Source organism: Chinchilla lanigera, unplaced genomic scaffold, assembly GCF_000276665.1.
Source record: "Chinchilla lanigera isolate Chin_1 unplaced genomic scaffold, ChiLan1.0 scaffold00022, whole genome shotgun sequence".
Lineage (NCBI taxonomy): Eukaryota > Metazoa > Chordata > Mammalia > Rodentia > Chinchillidae > Chinchilla > Chinchilla lanigera.
This window is the reverse complement of record NW_004955423.1, coordinates 14,428,086-14,449,254: the sequence shown is the minus strand read 5'-3', so window position 1 is coordinate 14,449,254 and position 21,169 is coordinate 14,428,086. Positions and strand designations below refer to the sequence as shown.

General features: G+C 34.0%; 1 protein-coding gene across 1 annotated transcript in view; it reads right to left on the bottom strand.

The window, feature by feature from the left end:
* The window catches only part of Adgrl4 (adhesion G protein-coupled receptor L4), a 92,092-nt gene that overhangs the window by 38,549 nt on the left and 32,374 nt on the right, over nucleotides 1-21,169 (bottom strand). The window contains exons 3-8 of the mRNA XM_005385180.2: nucleotides 8,255-8,407; nucleotides 3,644-3,793; nucleotides 3,081-3,151; nucleotides 2,037-2,216; nucleotides 1,748-1,931; nucleotides 559-675 (exon numbers count right to left, since the gene is read on the bottom strand). Of these exons, the coding sequence (XP_005385237.1) occupies nucleotides 559-675; nucleotides 1,748-1,931; nucleotides 2,037-2,216; nucleotides 3,081-3,151; nucleotides 3,644-3,793; nucleotides 8,255-8,407 (855 nt within the window). The remainder of the gene's footprint in view (nucleotides 1-558; nucleotides 676-1,747; nucleotides 1,932-2,036; nucleotides 2,217-3,080; nucleotides 3,152-3,643; nucleotides 3,794-8,254; nucleotides 8,408-21,169) is intronic.

The following is a 21,169-nucleotide window of genomic DNA, read 5'->3' as shown; positions in this document are numbered from 1 at the left end:
CCACATATTCTTTAATAAAATATTCTAAATCATGTTTCCCTAGGTAATAAATATTTGCCTATATGAGAATACTACAACAACAATTCTGTTATCACCAGAGATTTTTCTAAGTGCATAAGAGAACAGATAAGTGATTAAATTAAAATAATAGCTTCTTGCTTGACTTTAGTTAAGTGACAGGGAAAGCTTGCCTGGTTGATCTCTTTGTCAACTTTCTCTTCTACTATTTTGTATCCTACTAGTTAACTACAAGTATGGAGATAAATCTATTAGCTTTTCATCTTAGTTTTATTATCTATAAAAGATTCTTTGTATTTTTCTTTTTCACAAAATCATAAATTTAAGTCCATGATGAACAATGAGCCAGATATTGAATGTCAGCTAAAATTCTTGTCAGGTATTTTTATTAAAATGAAAACCTCAAATACACATGTGGATATTATGTTTATAAACATCAAACATGTTATAGGAAATCATACACATGATATGATCAAATACATGAAAAGTATTTCTTGTAAATTCATTGATATATTGTATGCAAGACTGTTAACGTCCTACCTTCTGAATCGGAGGCAGCTTTTTTCTTTGGAAACACCTTTATATAATCTCCATCCACATTCATGTGGGGATGAGTGTATTTCATGTGATAGGAATCAAAAAAGAAAACTTGGAGAGCTGAAGAAAACCATAAGAATCATCAGTTCTCTGAAACTAGCTCATCTATATAATCACCATATTTATTCATTTAGGTACAATTTCATCCATAATTTTTGTATTTTAAATTCTTATTGATAGCTCATAAAATGAACATATTCTGAACATGTTTGCATAGTATAATTTATATATCAAATATCTGACAAGTCTTCATTTTTGCATTTCTCTGTAGCACTCATGATTGATTCTTTATTGACTCAAATAAAAGATAAATATGCATGTACTCAAGGGTATGTATACATGATTACTGAATCAAACCATGCAACTATAATGTCTTCCAGTATGTTACCTATAATTTAAATTACTATCTAAAGAGCAATTAAATTAAATTTTTGAATGATAATTTCCTTACTAATACATTATACCTTTTCATTCATCAACATCATAGAAATATAAAACATTTTACATTAATCACAATGCTTACAGACTTAATTCTGACAAATGATGAATCTTGATGAGATAATCGTTTTTGTTAATCTACTACATGGTAGCAGGCTATCACCCAGAAAATGTAATAAAGATCTATACAGGGATTATTTCAGAAAGTGTACCTTGCTTCCTCTGAACAACTTCATAATCATCTTCAGTTTAATCCAAGGTTCTGAGCATTTTTAACTACGAAACTGCATGAAGCCGGAAACTTTCTACTTTACTATGTTTGTTGCTTCATATTTTCAAAAGCCAAAAGGCAAAAGATTTCTAAACAGAAATTTAAATATACTTCGTCCAGAAAATCTGAGGGAACTGTCATTGGTCAAGGTAGTTCCTAGCAAGTCATAAAATGTATTTAAATGCTAATCAAGGATAAGCAAAGATAAATATGATAGGAAGGATATAATAGCCCTATAGTCATCCTTTTTATTAATATAGCACACTTCACTAATAGTGCTTTTATAATACAAGTGATCATTCATTTCTACACTGGCAAAAGTACTACTGATTTCCTCAAACCTCTATTGAAAACCCACCTCAATATTTCTTGAAAACAGCTTGTTTGGAAAACACTTGCTTTGAAATTGACCTTTGGTCTTACCTATGTCAGATGAATTTGTATCAAACTGAGTGGTCTTTTGGAAGTTCTGAGAAATCCTTAAGGTAGCTTGCTCGGCAGTATGCAACAGTTTCGTCAGATGAGTTTTCCTGTGACTCGAAGACAATTTGTTCCAAATTTTAAATGTATCCTTTTGAATAAAATTATTCACGGTTTTCACAAATTCCTATTTTTAAAAAGTATTACAGTTAAAAATACTGGAATCTTATACTAAACATGAATACAGGAAAGGTGTAAAGATCAATATATTTAAAAAGTTAAACATACTCACAGTAAGAGTTGTATTAGAGAGGGTGTCCTTTTCTGAGACAGTGTTATTCATATAACCTAGTAACGGGGATGATTTAGCTAGTATTTCTACATATGTGATTATATCCATCAGTGAAATATCTGTCACAGAGTTCCTATAGATTTCCTGCAGCAAAGTCAGAGGTTCCTGTATGGGTCCAATCTGAGCAAAAAGAAGGACAGAAAATGGAAGTAATTCAGAGTTCTGCTCTAACTTTGCAAGAATAAAGCTTATATGTTAAATTTATTATGAGGTTGGTGACTACAACCATAACATACAACACTGAAAGGTGAATTTATTTCAAAGATTGGGAAATAACTTAGGAAGTACAGATGTTACTTCAGCAAAGGCATAGATCATATTTGAGTGGATGATTTTCATAAAAAGAACAGGTTTAAAAATAACTGCCTATTCTCCTGTATAGAATTATACCTTCATATTTAAACCCCTTAGTACTTATAAATATTGATGTTCTAAGAAATTATAACCTAATAACTTGAATTATATTTTAATCAACCAAAAAAAATTCTTTACTATGTGGTAGAATGGAAATTTGCTTTAGCCGACAGTTGATTGCTCATGTTGAGAATCGCACGCTCAATCACATGACAATAACTGTATGAATGTCTTACTTTATTGGTTCTTTGAAGTACTCATTTTGAAGAACAAAATCTAGTTGCACTCCACTATGTCTTCTTAGAAAGGGGGAATGGGTTTGGAGTCCAAGTACATTTTTACTATTTAATTCAGTAACTTTTTTGTATGTTGAGCTTAAATATCCAGTATACTGAATAATGTAAAAGTAACATCAAGTACATGTATAAAAGTCTTCTTCAATACTTTGGAGAGTTTCAAATTAATTCTATTTCTGAAGCAAGCACAATATGTAGATCTCTATATGGAAATAATTTCAGCTGTACAAGATGTTTAGACGCTGCTGGACCTTTTGGAATATGACACTAGAAGCATTTTAACCAAGCCCCAAATGGCAAAATAAGATAAATTTAACTCAATGTGTTTACTTACTTTTTCCAACATTTTATTAACATTTGTAGCAATACAGGCATTATCTAAATAGCAGTTTGTGTTTGCATTTTCTGTAGAAAAAGACATAGATAACATAGTAAGTGTTAGAAAAAACATTTTTCCCAAGGTGATCACATTGATCCCAATGGCTTTCTTCACTCTTTTAAACATGAAAGCCCATTCATGTTTAACACCTGAGTTTCTGATTCTGTTTCAGACTATGTAATATTTTAGACAATGGAAGACAGACCATGGTAATTTTAAGGATTGGAGAATGAATATTAACTGTATAAACATGCTGTCTTCATGCTCCATTAACATAAAAAAAATACCCTCTTCTGAATTTCTCATAAGCCATAAATACAAGCTGGTACATTTTTCAAAACTGTAGATCTTTGTTACTTTAAAGTCTACAGTAAATTTTATGTAGGTTTTTTTTTTTCTTCTTGTGCTGGGATCAAATCCGGGGCCTTGTGCATGCAAAGTAAGAGTTCTAACACTGAGCCACATCCCAGCCCTTTATAGGTCTTTGACAGTACATTAAATTTAATTATATAAATTACCTTGACAATAAGAACCATCATTTGGTGTGAACCGTGGCTTTCCTGTGGATGTCTGATAACCCAGTTTGCATGAGCAGTGATAGCCCCCGTCCACATTCTCACATACTGCATGATCACCACAGACAAATGGGTCACTGCATTCATCTATATCTGGAAACAGTTGTGGAAAATTTAAGTTATGAAATGTGGTTCATGCAAGTTGCTACTTTGTTGATAATCATATTATGTACAATTAGTGATTTCTTAACAAACTGCACAGGCAAGCAAGGACAAATATTATTTGGGAACAAGGCAGAGCACACAGTTTTTAAGTGCACATCATTTTTAACTCTAAGATGGCCAATCTATGTGACAGAATTTTCCAAATATTATTCATGCACAAAACTCTCAGATTGCTTTCTAAGTAGGATAATTAATCAACAAAGTCATTAAAGTAATTTTCATCATTTATGATGAAACAGTCCTAATTTAATAAGGACCTAATTTGAAAAATATACTAAAAATTATTTGTCTTTGGTCTTAAGATGAATTGATTATAGCAATTCATTTTAGAGTAATTTGGAATATAAAAGGATGACTCGCATCCATTTAAAAGCTTTATTTTTGTATGTACATAACCTAAGAACTCATATGTAACAGAATACGTGATTAACTTCCTTAACATTTATAACATTTTTGTTAAGATTATATTTTAGTATAATTCTTAATACACAATCATCATAGATAAAATAATATATAGAATTGTCATAGATTTTCAGTGGTTATATACTGAAGCCATAGTGAAGATGCTAAGTTTTAAACTCACATCATTTATATTCTTAATTTAGAATTTTAGTGAAATTTGCCTGAAAGTTATAAGTACAGTATAAATTCTCTGCCAGAATAAGGGATAACTTCAAAGAACTAAACAGTCCAGATTCTTTCCTGGAATGTAACATTTTTTGTGTTTTTAATCTGTCTCTGATATCTCAGAGATATTTTCTATTAGATTAATGAATGAATCTGTAATTTTAAGTGTAAATTTTATTTTTTAAAAAATAACATGATGACATAGTAGTGTTTTATAAGAAGGGAGTAACCAAAAAAGGTTAAAATGAAAAATGGTTAGACTTTGACAAGTCTATGTATTCGTAATAATTACTACTCAGAAATCCAAGTACACTGCTTCTAGAGAAATAATGCACCCTCACTGTTATTTCTGTATACTCAGAAATCACCACTGCACAAAAACAAATGGACAAAAATTAATGTAGGAGACCAATGGGGATATGGAGAATTGTCAAGAAAAGCACTGTAGGCTGGGCTAAAGACCAAAAGGATCCAGGTGCTGGTGCAGATGAGGGTTATTATTTTTTATGAAGTGAAACAAAATTATGGGACTAAAGCCAAGATGAGTGTTTTTTGGAGTAAGCTGTTGAAGTAACACATGCTGAACCCAAATGGAAAAATACCCAAAAGAAACTGTGAACAGACCCAGGAAGTACAATAACATAACGTATTTCATGGGTAAGACAATATATCTTTTGCATATGCATGTTTTGTGGTTTTAGGTGCATTCCATGGATCCTGGAAATGAGTTGTTGATTTCTCTCAATTTCAAAACCATTTAATTGTGTGATAATACTGGGAACTTCATCCCAAATCCAATCACAACAACATAAAAGTCTTGGCCCCACAAACTCAATTTCCATCCATCCTTTTGCACTTTGGGTTAAAATACACACAATTTTAGTGCACTTAACTCAACTCATTTCAGCTTTTCTCTACACTTTCTCCATACCCTGTGGGGTTTTTTGGGGATTTCTGCTTTAAATTCAAGTCCTCCCACCATGGCTCAGCTTGTTACTATCCCAGAAGCTTGGATCATGTATGGTATTACAGTGTTTAAATTTGCCAAGTAAAAATAACAATTATATCCCAGGATACCAGCCTTCAAGATTAAAGTCATGCGAATTATTATAGACTCCAAATTTTATGAAAGAATATTAATTATCTCATCAACTACTACTTTGTTCATACTTTTGTTTCTATAATGCTTTACTGAAATGTGGAAGTGAGGTTTACAGAGTAGGATACTGTCACCATAGGCCTCCCTAGAAAAGTTTATACAATTAACCCAGTAATGTTGAGGTAACTACCAAACCCGGTTGTGTACCTGAATAAAAGAGCTTTCACAATTTCAGCACAATACTCTATGTTCTTTCTTTAACCTAGTAATGAACAAAACCATACAAAATTGAAAAAGCATCCCACTTCTTAATAAGGTGAAACTAGTCTGGCTAGACTGAAGAAATTTATTCAAATCCTCACTCCCACATTCATTAGTTGCATGACCTTGGGTTATACCTTTAACATTGCTAACTCAGAAGAGTTCTATTGTATGAGAAATAAGAAAAGAGAAAATGTGTTTGGAAATGTTTAGATTGGTGCCGAGGATTATATAACCAAGGTAAGTAGACCATAAAAATTTCAAGTGGATTAACACTGCTCTGAAGCACATAGTAAAAAGAAATTCCTGCATTCTGCTCATTTTGCCCTGGGAGAAGCACTATTGGATGCTTCAGTTTTCACATTTGTGGAATTCTGGCTGGGACCTAGGGACCCCCGGGAGCTGATCACCTGACATTCTGTTTTACTGTGATTCTGAGGGGAGCAAAACAGCACAATGCTCAACTTCACCCAAAACCTCTGTGACAAGTGAACTTTGCGGAAAACAGCAATTGAATATGAATTATAGGTTAAAACATTCTGCTTTGGCCATATGTTGTCCTTAATTAGAGTTTTCCATTGTCTATTTATTGAGGTTATAATGACTATAATGATCAGCCGTGCCATATTTAAGGATCCACTAAAATTTCAAATCAGAAGCAATATACTACATAGTGATATACTAATGGAAAAAGGGAATACATTTATGGCTCTCTGTTCAAATTCCCTGAGGATTATTATAGTGCACAATAAAAATTATTATAGGACTGGTAGAAAAAAAAGAAATAGCTGCACAGTCTCTCAAAAAAGCCAAATCCTTAAGGACAGCAGAAATTGGTGAGAAATAACATTTTTCTGGAGAATGAGTTTTTCACTGAATAATCCATGAAAAAAAAAAACAAAACAGGTAGAAACAAAAGGACTCAGTCCTAGGCATTATGCTTTAATTTAGTTATTGTGTTTACTGATTAATGTAGCTAAAAAGGGAACTGACAAAAACTAGGGACAATTCCAAGGTATTTCAATAAAATGAGTAAGGGAAGGAGTCTGAAATTGTAAATATACTACACTCCCTTAGAATGCTGGTGTTCAGTCATCTTTGAGTTTGTAGGTTTTCCCTGGTGTTTGTAATTCAGTTTCTTCTAGAGCAAGCAGTCTCTACTTGTAAGGAATATGAAGAGAGAAATAAAGTCCTTTATGAATTCAGGAATATTGGGAGTGCACAGGGTCAGCTGATAATACAGATTTCTTCAGGGGACAAGAGGTATTCAGAATTGGAGGACACAAAGTCTTCTTAAGTTACAGTGATTAATATGTTACAAATTAGACTTCTTCACTAACAGGGAACATTAGAACTTTACTAAAGCCAAATACATTATGTGACACATTAAGTAGATTAGCAAAAAAACATAGATTTGAAAACAACAAATAGACAGGTATTATAAATTTTCTGGGCAGAATGTCATAGATTCCTAGATCCTAAATGCATCCTAATTCTGTATTCCAATACATTTTTGCAAGCAATAAAGATAAAATTAGCGTTGAATAATAACAGCATTGTTATCTTGTATTTTAAATCACGTATACCCTTGTAAACTTGATCTATTATGTTGAGTGATTCAGTGTGAAATTTAAATGGTCTATCCATTAAAGTTTCTTGTGAAAGTGACAATGGCTTTCTAGATATAAGACTGAGTCTAGTCTTTTATCTTAAATGTGTAAACCTCAAGTACTTTACTTGGCTATAAAATGAGGAGAGTAAAATTCCTGTTTGCATGGCAGAATAAGTATGAAACATAGGTTTATGATTTCTTTGATACAGATATTTCATCAATAAAATTCTCTTTGAACACTGTCTCCTGTTTATCCTGTTTTAATATTATCAGACTTCTCCTTAGCCTACTAAAGAAAATTCCACCAGAGAAGCCATCAACGTCTTCAGTGTGATGCAGATTAACTTAAATACCACTCTTTTATCAATGTAAGGTAAAACCATTGCATTATCCTTGACTATATTTTTTGCTGTGTGTTTAAATTCACAGGGCTTTGTTAATGCATTATGTTTTTACATTATTAGTCATAATTAATTACAGAAGTTGTTGGTCAATTGAGGAACTTTGAGAAATAAGATAAAGATGATTTATCATTTATTCTTAAAGCTTTATTTCTTTAGAATATGGTTTGAAATAGTTTACTTCTTTTTCTAATATACTTTATAAGTGTTTTATAGTTATCGACACAACAATATTATAAAGATTAAAGAATTAGCAAAGTATCTGAAAGAATTTAGCAACTAGGGCTCAACCAGGGTGTGGTAGAAATTGATTCAAACATTACTGAGTCTGCAGAGAAAATGAACAATGAGACACAGGTACAAATTTTAAGTTACATCATTGAACTTACCTATGCAGAAGGTTCCATCGTTAGTGATAAACTTTTCTTGGTTACTGCTGGATCTGAACCCTGGAGCACACATACAGAAATAACTTCCCACTGTATTGGTGCAGTTTGCATTTTCACCACAGGATTGGGTTAAATTTCCACACTCATTGTCATCTGTGAACATATCAATTTAAAATAGTATTTCATACAATCATTATGCCTTTTTTGTATTTTCTCTCAGTATTTGAGAATTTTGACTATTAAATAGTTTAAGGTAATGCAGTGTTTATTTCAAAGAAAATCCTGAAGAATTCACCTTCCATTCACCATTTATAATGTGACTTTTTTTATAACTGCAAAGAAAATTAGATCTTTCAATTCCACAGCAATAAATGTAACTATCAAATCTACTAGAATAGTTTTCAATTTTTTATGTAACTTAATTACAAAAATTTCAATAAATACATGCTGAACTATGAATTTATAATATGTTATAAACATTCAAAAACATAAAATAAGTGAAGATGAAAAAGTCAGAGATTATAAATTTGCATGCTGTCATCATGTTCTATTTATGGTCATCTTTTTTTTCTTAGCAAAATTTTGCATTATTGGATGTGTACTCTATTTATTTAGTTTTTGGTTTTTTTCTGGTACCGGGAATCGAACTCACAACCTTGCACTTGCCAGGCAGACACTGTGCCTTTGAACTAACTCCCTAGCTCCTTCTTTATTCTTTAATGCACCTATTCAATACTATTTGCATTATTCACTTTCTGTCTGTACCTATGTGTATGTACATACACACAAACCCACACCGACACACAAAATAAATGATATCATGATCCTTATCCTTATAGTCTTATAGCATCCCAGAAAAGATATAGGTTCAGACACTCTTTTTAAAAATCAGGAAGCTTATGTATATTATTTATCAAATAATTAATTAGAAATTATATTCTCATAAGTGTTTACAATGGACTGGAGAGAAAGAATATTTTTGAGTCAATATAAGACCCTCCTAGGGTTGAATCATGTTCCTCAAAAAACTCTGTTCAAGTCCTATTCCATTAGAGTTTTCCATATTGACCTTGTTTGGAAATAGGAACTTTGCAGGTAGGATCAAATTAAAATGGGGTCATGCCAAATTAGGGTGGGTCCTAATCCAGTGGGCTGGAGTTCCCATAAAATTTGGATATCCAGACAAAGGTCAAGGCTATATGAAGGAAGAGGCAGAGACTGAAAGGATGTGGCTACAAGCTGAGGAATGTGAAGAAAAACCCGTTGTCACCACAAAGCTAGGAAAAGGCAAGGAAGGTTCCTTCCTTAGATCCTCTGGAGGGAACATGGCCCCATCAGCCCTTCTGTTCTGGACTTCTGGCTTCCACAGCTGTGAGAGATTAAAGGACTACTGTTTTAAACCATCAAGTAGTAGTAAGTTGCTTTGCCAGCCCTAGGACTTAAAATAATATGATAGACCTAAAAGTTACTAGAAAGAAGGTGAGAAAGAAGGAAAGTAAAGGCAAAAACTGTTGGGTAAAAGGACAGTCCTGAGGATGATTGCGGCTTTTCCCAGTGTACAGGAAGCTTAACTGGGGCACATGAAGAGATAATGTAGAGGAATCACTGTAAAAATAGGTTAGGCTTGGAAAATACATTGAATAAAATTCTTCTTCTTAAGCAAGGTTTTTTAAAGGGTGAAATGCATAGCATTTAGTACAATTACACATAGACAATATGAAAGAATGAGTTGTATATTTTTCTAAATCTGTCATAAATAACTTAAACCTTACCTAAGCTTGATAGGTAAATACTATCTTTTCTAACTGATGAGAAAAATAAAGTTAGCCTAGCTACACATTTTATGGTTTTTTGGGGGGGTCTGTATGTTGTGGCATGAAACCTCTTTCTAGCTTCCATAGCTTCCATTCTGGTATATTGAGCTGAAATCTCTAATTCCTTTGAAAATTCTAGTTGCTAGGATGTGGCCGTTTCATCCTTGTATATAGATAGGAGAACAGTACTGAACTTCCGCCAGAGGCCAAAAAATTTGAGACATATTAAAAAATAAGTTGAACTCCCTAAAGCTGATATGATGTAGGGCAGGCAGGAGCTTCGCAGTTTGACTCTGCCGGCTATGACACCAGAAATTGTTGATACTTGAAATAGTTCATCTAAAGCATCTAATTTTTTAAAAATTAAAAATAATGAAATATTTAAAATGTGCAGATTTAGTATTTGGTAAGGAAGTTTTCTTTCTTCATGTTTAGAGGAATTTAGAAGTGTTGCTGAAAATATGATGAGCAGATGAACTATGAATTATTTTATAAAAAATACTGAAGGCTAATACTTTAATAACAGGTGTATGTATATATTAAGGAAGGAAATATATATCTATACACACAGCAGAAATTAAACCATTCATTAAAATTAACTGAGTAGCTCATAAGTTGAACAAAAGCCACCAAACTCAAGTCTGAAGGAGAATATTTTACCCACATTGGATTTGATTCAGTTATTTAGTCCCTCAAATATTTATAGAGTTTCTCAGTTCCCACATGTGAAGGTCTATACTGGGAAGTAAGTAAAAATTAATCAGAAAGTCAGGATCTCTGCCCTCCTGTCAGAGTTCACATTCTAAAGGCAAGTTAATGGAGAAGCATATAATTGAGTTTTTATTAAAATAAAAGTTTTCATTTATATCTCTGAATTTGACTCCCTTCACAGCATATTGGGAGAAGTTTATATTAAACTTTAAAAGAAATTATACTCTCAGATCAGTTATTGGTAACACAGAAAACGATGAGGGCTGTATCCCTTGTGGAATATAGCTGCAAAAATTCTATGCAAAGACACAGAGTAAAAGGACCCACTAGGTTTGAGGTATTGGTCAAAATCCAAGAAAATGAAACATTTTGTTCCACCTGATCATGTTTCTAAAAATAAATTAACATACCAATATGCTATTTAATTCCCACATAATTTTACTAGTCTGGGGTAACCTATTAAAAGGCAGGAAAATTTTGACATTGAATTTTGTGTGTCTCCCTCCTGTATAGTTTTGGGCTCTGGCCTCTTAGCTTCCTTACCAAGAATTTGGAAATAAAATAAATTCTTTACCTTCCTATCTCCTGGGCTGGATATGTAATATGGTCCTAGCGTTCCCTAATGGTCACACATAAATCTTATTCAGTAACATACCACTTATTGGAAAGTTAGTTCCCTTCCTCCCTCCAGACAGTAGAGAGACAGGCAAGAAATTATCTTTGTGAAGTAAGTAATATATAAATATGAATTATTTAAATAGCCTTAAACTTTGCAGTGTCCAGCTTCATAATAATCAATCTTCAAGAAGAAAATTCCTTTAGATAGAGATAATTTCAAAAAATAAAAATCTGCTTCCTTTGTGCTCTTTTTGCTAATGTTCAAAATGAATTGACCAGTCAAAGGAGTTGCTCAGTGTAACTCAACACTTAATAGTTCCTGTGGGATGATCAAAAATAGATTTAGATTAAGATATTGCTTGAAAACACATTATAATATAGTGAACATTGAGATTAGTTTTAAAATGTTATTGAAAATTGTTAATAGGGAGAAATATTTGGCATTCTGTCATCAACACTTCTTGCTGGGCCCCCTCCAGCATGCTGAGTACAAAAACAACAAAGGCACATACACAGCCCCTAACGTAATGGGATCCATGGCAATTGGAAAAGGCATATGAGGACTGAAATTAGTTCTGTGTAGCGCATATATCAAATAAAAGAGGTATTTAGTAGTGCAGAGGGAACTCAGAGAAAGCAATGGCTTTCTGGGGTCATTTTCAGTATAAAAGAATGAAGATTATCTGAAAAGAAAGTGATGGTTGACCCAGGCATTTCAGGAAAAGGAAGAATTTAGGTGAAGAAAAGGAGTCCTGAAAATATATTCAGGTGAAGAAAAGAGTTTACTCTAATGCCTAACGTTGTGAAGGAGGAGCATAATGTAGAGGAAAATTAAACTATGAACACTGGGTATGAGGGTAGAGGCCATAGGGCAAAAGTCTCTGTGGGTAGGTATTGTTAAAACGAGAGAAAGCATGGTGAGAATCTGGAAATACTGTTAGTGGGGTTAAGGATGGCTATCAACAGATTCTAACTGATGAAAAAAACATGATTGGATCTGAGTTTCAAAATAATTTTTAAAATATAAGTAAAACTAGATAAGATCCAGATAGATCTGATGGAACACTAAAAGACTTGGAGAATTAACTAACATAGCATCAAGAAGAAAGAAATAGGCTATGTTTCAGAAATACTAAAGTTAATGGTCTGGGGAAGAGAAAGAAAGTGGATAGTATGGGTGACAGCTGAGTTCAGTTTCTTATATTATGTTCACTTTTGTCTATTTAGATCTTTTTCATGGTAAGATAACACATAACATATTACTGGATATTGGAGATTAGCTGCATATTTGAGTTGGCTGGAGAATGAAAAGATCCAGAAATGATCTTGAGGCTCCAACTGGGAGGTATTTGGTGGATAAGTTGACCTGCTTACCAGAAATGGGAGGGTCAGAGGGGCAAGTTAGTTTTTGAAAGACATGATAGTGAGTTCACTTTTGACATGGAAAGATTGATGGGCCTCCAATAATTGAAAACATTCAGATAGGAATATTAATAGGTAAATAGTCAGCTATAGAGCCACAGGTTTTGTATCCCTGAGGGATAGCTAAAGACTTACTTCTTCACTTCCGCAGGCTGTTAGATTCAAGAACATGGTATTTACTAAGCTCCAGTGCAAAGGGCAAGCCTGTTCTTTTATACTTATCTTTAGATGGAGCAGATTGTTCCCCTTTGGGCCCCTGTTTCATTCTCTGGTTAAATGAACTTACTTGTGGGCATTACTGCACCCTTGTTTTGCCTTTCTTCTCTCCTGCTTGTGTTTGTTTGCTTCATTTTCAAATAAGTGATAAAGTCTAGAGAACTGAAGGTAAGATGCAAGGATAAAGAAAAAGGCCCTTCTGTTATGGTTCATGTCTGTGTGTCCCTCCAAAGCCTCATGTGGCCATGGGGCAGGCTATTAGAGTTTAATTATGGGTGTAAGAGCTGCACCCACCCTGGGGTGGATAGTTTGCATATGTAAGAGAGAGGAAAAGAGTGCTTGAGGCCATTCCTCTGCCATTCCTCCCTGGTGTGTGCTTGTTGCTTTTGCTGTGTTCTGCGCCCTGAGCTGTAGCTCTCTGCCATATGCCAGTCTGCCTTGTAATCTGCCAAGTATGGACTGAAACCTCCACGAACTGTAAGCAAAATAAACCTTTCCTTCCTTAATTTTGGGCATCAGGTATTTTGTCCCAGCAACGAGAAAAAAGTAACCAAGACACCTTCCCAAATTTTTGTTTTCTGCTCTGATCAAAAGAACACATACAGTTCTTCATAGTTCAGCGCAGATGAGGTTTCAAAATACTAAACTGATCTATTTGTCTGAAATATTGTCTCCCCGTATATTTTGGACAGTTTGTTCCTGTGGTTGGTGGTTAGTTGCCTGCTTATTTACCTTGGGTCAACAACTGGATCAGACACAACACTTAAAGAATAAAAGAAAGGAGTTTTTCAGGCACCTTGCTAAATAGTACATTTTAATTACTTAACTATTGTAAAAGCATAATAATTGATAGTTTCCATTTTACTGGTGAGGAAAATAAATCTTAGAATCTTGGGTGGGTGCTAAGGTAGAGACAGATTCTGGTGAATTGCCTAGTTCCAAAGACAAAGTTACTTTGTTTTCTTATATTTTAGAGTGAAGTGTATCGTAAAATATGCCCCTAATTAATACAAAAATAGTGAGCACCTAATTCTCCATATGCAAGGGTGATATCGAGTATCATTTAGTAACGGCACGTTTTTGACAACAAATCACATGATTACATTACTTTCTGTGCATAAGAAAATAGAATTTTTATGAGTTTTATAAAACATGGGCATCATGTTTAAATAAGATTTTGTTTTGTATCTCATTTTTTGATCTATTGACTGAAGATGAGAAAAAATTTAAGAATAAAAAATCACCTTCTCTTTTCCTAATACTTGTGACATTATTGGCTAGAGATTTTATGTGCTCAAATTGATTAGAACAACTTGAAAACCATGGGTTTTTAACAGCACCATCACTCTTGCACACATTTTCTCTCTGACATGATTGCCAGTATTGCTCAGTAAATTTGAAGACAAAAATGACTAGAACCATTATGTGATTCCCGTGAAGCAGGCCCTCTGTGTCAAAGGTGGAGCAGTTCAGAAAGCCCCCTCCCAGTTCAGCTGGTTGGGCTCATTTGTTTTCAGGTGCACTGGACATTCCTTTCCTATATCCAATACACTAATGAACTTAGAAAAATCTTCATTAACCTTCTCAGTTTTGCATTTCTTAGGGTTTGTAATTTTTGGGTGAATACTGAAGCAAACATATAGGTAAAGAGATGGGGGAAAGGAAAGGTCAGCAGAAGGAGAGGAAAAAAAGAGAACCACAATGAAACCAGAATGGGTTCAATCAGTTAAGAGAAGTAATACAGTTACTGTTTCCACACTGGAACTGATGCCATTACCACCTCTATAAAAGACAAGGAAAAGCATAAAGGAAAGATATAGAATTATATTTCCTTTCTCCTCCTGGGAATTTCTTTTGCACCTAAATCTTTCAGTGCAGTAAAAATACAAATATGGCACCTGCATATTCTATGCTGCCACATGTATATTTTTCACATATGCAGAATTCTTGCCAAGATAAATGAAAACATAAATCCAGTGCTGAAAAAAAATTCTCACTGTCCATCAATGATTATAAAATGCTTACTGTAAACTGATATTTCCTTGTCCAAAGATTTAAAAAGTCAAATTTCTTAAAGGAAAAGGATAAAAATGAAAAACAATGCAATTATCAGGGTAAACAAGAGAGTTACAGGAGAATAAAGCATTTATTATTGGTTCTTATTCTTACCATTAAATTCTTTAGTAGAAATATGCTGAAACTCTTTCAAGTCTATGCAATATTTCTATATGTTGTGAAAGCAAAATGTGCCTTTGGGTAGTATCACATTTTTAAAAAGGGTATATAAGTGAAGTGGGGATCAAAAAATATAAACACAAAATTGTTTCTGGTTTTGCAGTTACTTACTTTTTGAATGAAATGTAGCACTTAAAATGTTCTCATTTTGTTCTACTCTCATTTTTGTCTTCTCTTTGTCAGAAGTATTAGTATGTATGTATTATAAAGTCAAGAAAAACAATATAAGTAAAGAAGGCAAACGGAAGAGAAAAGTCTTATTTTCTACACAGTAGAAATCATTGTTGTTGCTCATGGGATGCAGAGCTGGGACACAATCTTGACACATTTACTTCAAACTGTGAATCAATGATTCTAACATTTTTCATTCTTTTGCATCTATCAAGTAGGATAGGAAAGCTGAGTAATACTCTGACAGGTTCTCTGAGATTTAAATGATGGTTATGAAGTTGTTTTGTAGAAACTAGTTTTATTGACTTTTTTTCCTAATCATTGAAGTGATAAATATTCAATGGAGAAAATCAAAGCATTGATAGAAAATTCTTACAAGCTCTCAGCTGCAAAAAGTTCCTAGTTCACAAAGTAAAAATGAATAGTTATCAGATTCTAGCAGGATTGAGAGGGTGGTATAGCGTGCATAAGTCACTGATAATAAACTGAGTCCCTATAGTTCTCTAACCAGGTAGAGAAAACTTTTATTTCATTAGGTTGGAAGACATTTTTAGAATCAAAGGATCAAAAGTAGATTCCTTATGCACTGTATATAAAGCAAATGTTCAAGATAGCATTCTAACCAAATAACAATGAATTCAGAAGACAGACCTCCACACAAGGGAAGATTAAATTGAAAGAGGTAAGAATGATAGATAATAAGCTCATCATGTATACATGCACATGGAGAATGACTATGTGATTATGAATATGTAATACAAAGTCTGTCCTATCTACAGGGGACCCCAGTGGATGTCTAACATTGTGATAGTAGTAAACATGGTGTATGCTAGTGTTTCCTGTGTATACATACCCTGATAAAGCTTATAAATTAGGCTCTATAAGAGATTAACAGCAGTAGCTAATAATAACATATAATTACACTTCCATAACAAAAATTATATAAAGGTTTTCTCAAGATATTGTCCTGGAGATATTAGCAACCTCATAATAAAACAATATTTTACATGAACACAGGATTTCTTTTGCTTAGTTGAGAACTTTTACCTTTTCATTTAAAGGAAGCCCTTCACAACTTCTCTTGCGTGTTTCTGAATTTCCAGCATCAACACTTTTGTACTTTGGGACTAATATAAAGTAAATTGAAGGTTACTTGAATGCAGCATTATTAATTTTCTTTTTGATTTATATGAGCCTTTAAAAATTATTAACTGTTGCCTCTCCTGATGTGACAGATGTTTTGAAATTTACAATTCTTTTAAACTTTATTTGTGATAGAGTTTATATTGTTTTCTTGTTTGCTTTAAAGCTCCAGGAGTGTTTTTACAGTCAAATAGGAGCTTCTTTGCCTTTCCTGTTTTTGATTGTTTATCACATATGTAAAGTATTCCCACCCCTAAGGTTATAAGAAATACTTACTGGTACTTTAAAAATGAACTTTATTTTATTTTCAAGAATAAAATATTTAAATCATCAGCAATTTATTTCACTGTAAATTGTGAAGTAGAAATCTAACCAATGGTCCTAGAAGGAGCAGCTGTTTTGTTATCATTTATTGAATAACCATTTATTTTTTCATGCATTTGAAAAGTTATTTTTTTGTATTCAAACGATATGAATGGACTTAGAGCTGTTTCTGAAATCGCTCTTTTTTTCAATGGGTTTCCCATACCTACATCACTGCCTGCCTGATTTAATCATTACTGGAACCTTGTTTCCTGGATTTTAAAATGCTATAAATTATAAGAGGCATCGTCAACATAGTAAAATATTAAACTACATTTACTCCATGTTTATAGATTTATCCATACAAGTAGACCGTGCTTCCTTTAGTATATCATAAAGATTGACTCCAGTCCTTTCCACCCTGTATTCTAGTATTTCTTGGAGTAGCGTGTCATCCTACAGTACATAGTATCACGACCACATGCCGCCTTCCATAATTTGTTATGCTTATGACAGCTGAGAGTGATCAGTAGGTGGAAGCACAAAAATTATCAGAAATTTGTCTTTATTTTTTACAGTTTAACTTCGAAATTTGCTTCTTTCCTTTTTGTTGCACTGTACAGAATAAAGACTCAACACAACTTCTTAGCACTCAGTTTGAGCTCTGACGGCAGAGGTCGCCTGCCTCAGCGATATCTCTTCATGAACCCTGTACTGGCTCTGCCAACTTCAGCTACCCAGGCTCATTTTATTATCTGCACATGGAGACCCGGATGTGCTGCTATTAGAACAACAAGTGGCAAGAAACTTACGTGTGTTCCTCTATAAGCTGATAAGTACATCTTGGTATCTGATTCCTATTTGAAAAGTAGATTTACCTAATAGTCAAGTCTTTGTTTCACATCTCTCAATCTAATTTATTTTTCTCTCTTCAATTATTTTAGGTTAAATTGCGTTGCCCCATTATTATTTTGCTATGGTGCATAATAAAGAATAGCACTGCTGCCCACGGTGAATTAAAGTAGGCACCAACACGGTACAATGTAGCAAAATATTGAGATGAAAAGTAATACTTGAGAATGGAACAACATAAAACTAAAACTCTTTCTCAGTGATACATAAGACAAGAAATGAGAAGTCATAATGAAAGGTAGTATCCTTCTGAAAATAGAAATGAGTCTATAATTTACAGAAGAAAATAGAAACAACCTACTTGTTCTATAAATAGATAGTAATCTTTACAAATAATTTAAGTAGCAAATGGAAGGCCAATTATAAGCTAATATGGTCAAGATTTATTTAAAAGTGATATACTTTTAAACCTAGATATTTGTTACTTTGCAATTAATAGTCAAGTTGGGCGTGATGCTCTTCCACACTGAATACTGTGATCTGCCAGTAAAGCTGGTTTTAAAACAGAATGAGGTATAGAGTAGAAAAAGCAAAGACATCAATGCCATATTTTTTTGGGGGGTTTTGTTGTGTCTTGTTTTGTTGTTTTTTGTTTTTTTTTTCCAGTACCGGGAATCGAACTCATGACTTTGCACTTGCCAGGCAGGCGCTTATGCCACTGAGCTAAGTCTCCAGCCCCATGAATGCCATCTTTAACATCTTATGGTAGGGGTGCCTCCACCCTGATCTTTGTACATCTTCCTCCTCAACAGTGTGAGAACAGTACAGGAACTGGTGGGTCATCTGGTTCCATGGCCTTTTATTTACATGCATACATGTAGTTATGCCTATCTCTCTATATATTTATCAGCAAACAACTCACAGATATATTAAAATTTGACATATATGTCCTTTTGTTTTACTGTACAGGATTCCAGGTATTAGTATTAATTGTTACCTTAACACTTTAAGTTCTTGTAATTCTATATAAAATAATATAATTTTAGAGAATACTGAACTAGTCAGTAAGATTAGAGTAGTAAAATATCCTTCTAACAGAAGAACAGGCATCCTTATATTAAAAATGACCTAAAATTGTCATGTTGTACCCCTATGAATTCCCCCTCAGGTATTAATTTTGAGATGCATAAACCTGACAAAATTTATACATAAAAATATTCATGCAAGTAATATGTTAAGTATAAGTGAGAGTCTGCATACCCCTCAAAATATTTTGATTTCTCAAGGAATGCAGTTACTGCAAATAACATGTTGAAGAATATTAGCTAACTTCGAGATCATATTTACTGTTTAGTGTATATGCTGCCAAAGAGGGCACAATAGTTACTGCTTAGTAAATAAAAATTCTGAAAAACAAAGGTGAGCATCCCCGTTTGGTTAATGATTAGCCAATGTATCTCTTTCATCTCTTCCTTACATTTAGAATTATCATCAAATATGACAATGAACATTTAGCTTTCTGGTAACCATAAGCTTTTGGAACATACCATAAATATACCAAGAAACATGATTTCTTTCTTTTGAAATGATAGTTATTGCCCTGACCTTGTTATCGGATGATCTAACAAAATTATTCTGTGTCCTACATCAGAACCGGATCTGAGAAGTGGTATGAAGAAATTTGAGATATTTTTTTAAGTCTTCCACTTTGCTGTGTGCTTCTTAGGGTAATGTAGGGCAAATTTTTTAACAGTCTTTCAGTGAACTAAATGTTTAAGTACACCACCTGCCATGCCATCAAATTTATATGATGAAACTTGAATCTCAAGGTCAAAAGTATTAGGGGTCCAGGCCCTTGCAGGTGAATAAGATTTGTACCTTTGTAAGAGGAGCCCTGAGAGCGTTTGTCCCTTTTGCCATGTGAGTGTTCAGTGAGATGGCATCAGAAAGTGAACACTTAGAAGACGACAGATCAGTGCTTTGATCTTGGACTTCCTACGCCGTTGTTTACAAGCTGCCCAGCTTCTGGTATTTTCTTATACCAGCCAGAAAAGACTGAAACAAATCTCCTGTAAGACGTGCTTCTCCTGCCCACATAGATGGATATATTTATAAATAATTGAAATAACTTTCTCACTTAAACTTCTTCCATCATGTACTGTGTGTGCTCTTGTTTTTTATTCTATTCCGTTTCAGTACATTTCAAAATGCTACTCGTGATCCACCACATCGACTCCATGAAGCCTTAACGGTCTCAAGCCTCATTTGAACCAGCGCAGAGCAGCTCACGTGGCTTGACTGTGGGTAGTGGGATCCACTGAGACACCACTAGGTGATGACCTCTGTACGGCAAGTGTCAGACAGTGCTGTCCAATGGCTCTCACAACCACCCTGCAGCGTGACTTCAGGGCCTTACACAGCCTGATGGCTAGCGTGCGGCACTCACTAAGTGTTAGAGAAACGTGCCTCTGCATGTGGGTGCAGTTTTGCAGCCAGGGGGCTAGGTGAGCATATGGAACCTTGTGTCCCTGCTTGGGGCAGAAGCCCTCCTGCATCACAGTCCATGGCTCGGAGAGGAAAGAATGGCAGGATTTCAGACTATACTTCCCCTAATGTTCAGTGTGCCCTTACTGTGCTGCTGTTTGTGGTCCTTTCTCATAAGGATCACGTTCATTCTCCTGTGTTCAGTTATTAACGCTAGGGTATGTCTACATTTTTACTCAGTTATCTTGATTTCTCTCCATATTTTAATTCAACTGCATAGTTGAATTACTACATACTTCCATGTATCTCTCCCACTGTCTTCAACTCGTTTGCCCTCTCACGTTCTTCCCACACGCACCATGATTTCTCCAGCCCTCCTACAGACCTATATCAAAGACATCATTCTCCTTTCTCTCTGTCTTCTCCATCTGAGCAGGGACCTATCTCGGCAATGTCAGGGAAACATCTGTTTTTAAGAACAGATAAATTATCAAACATTTTAAAAATGACAGCAAAATGTCATTTTTTCCCCTAACAGTGCATGTATAGAAAGATATAGTTTTTGTTTGAAGAAAACACAATTTGACTTTAATGGCTTTTCCATTACATTCTTCATATAATATTCTTTCAAATTTGAGAAATACCTTACCAAACACAGTGAAAAGTAATAATGATGAGTATGTAGCTAAGTTCTACAGCTATGTAAAATGAGTCAGATAAGAAACAATTACCACAAAATGCAATTCCAGTCACTTAGAGAAAAATATCTGTGGATGTTTACCTTTTCTAAAGAAAACTTTATATGCCAGACTATGGCATGCAAAATATCTTCTTTTATTTCTGTATTACACTAGTAATTTGATGAACTCTATATGTCTTTTGCTAACTATGTGATTCTCATAGAGAGAGGCCCTGAAGTATTGACACTTTTACTTTGTAGGGTGAG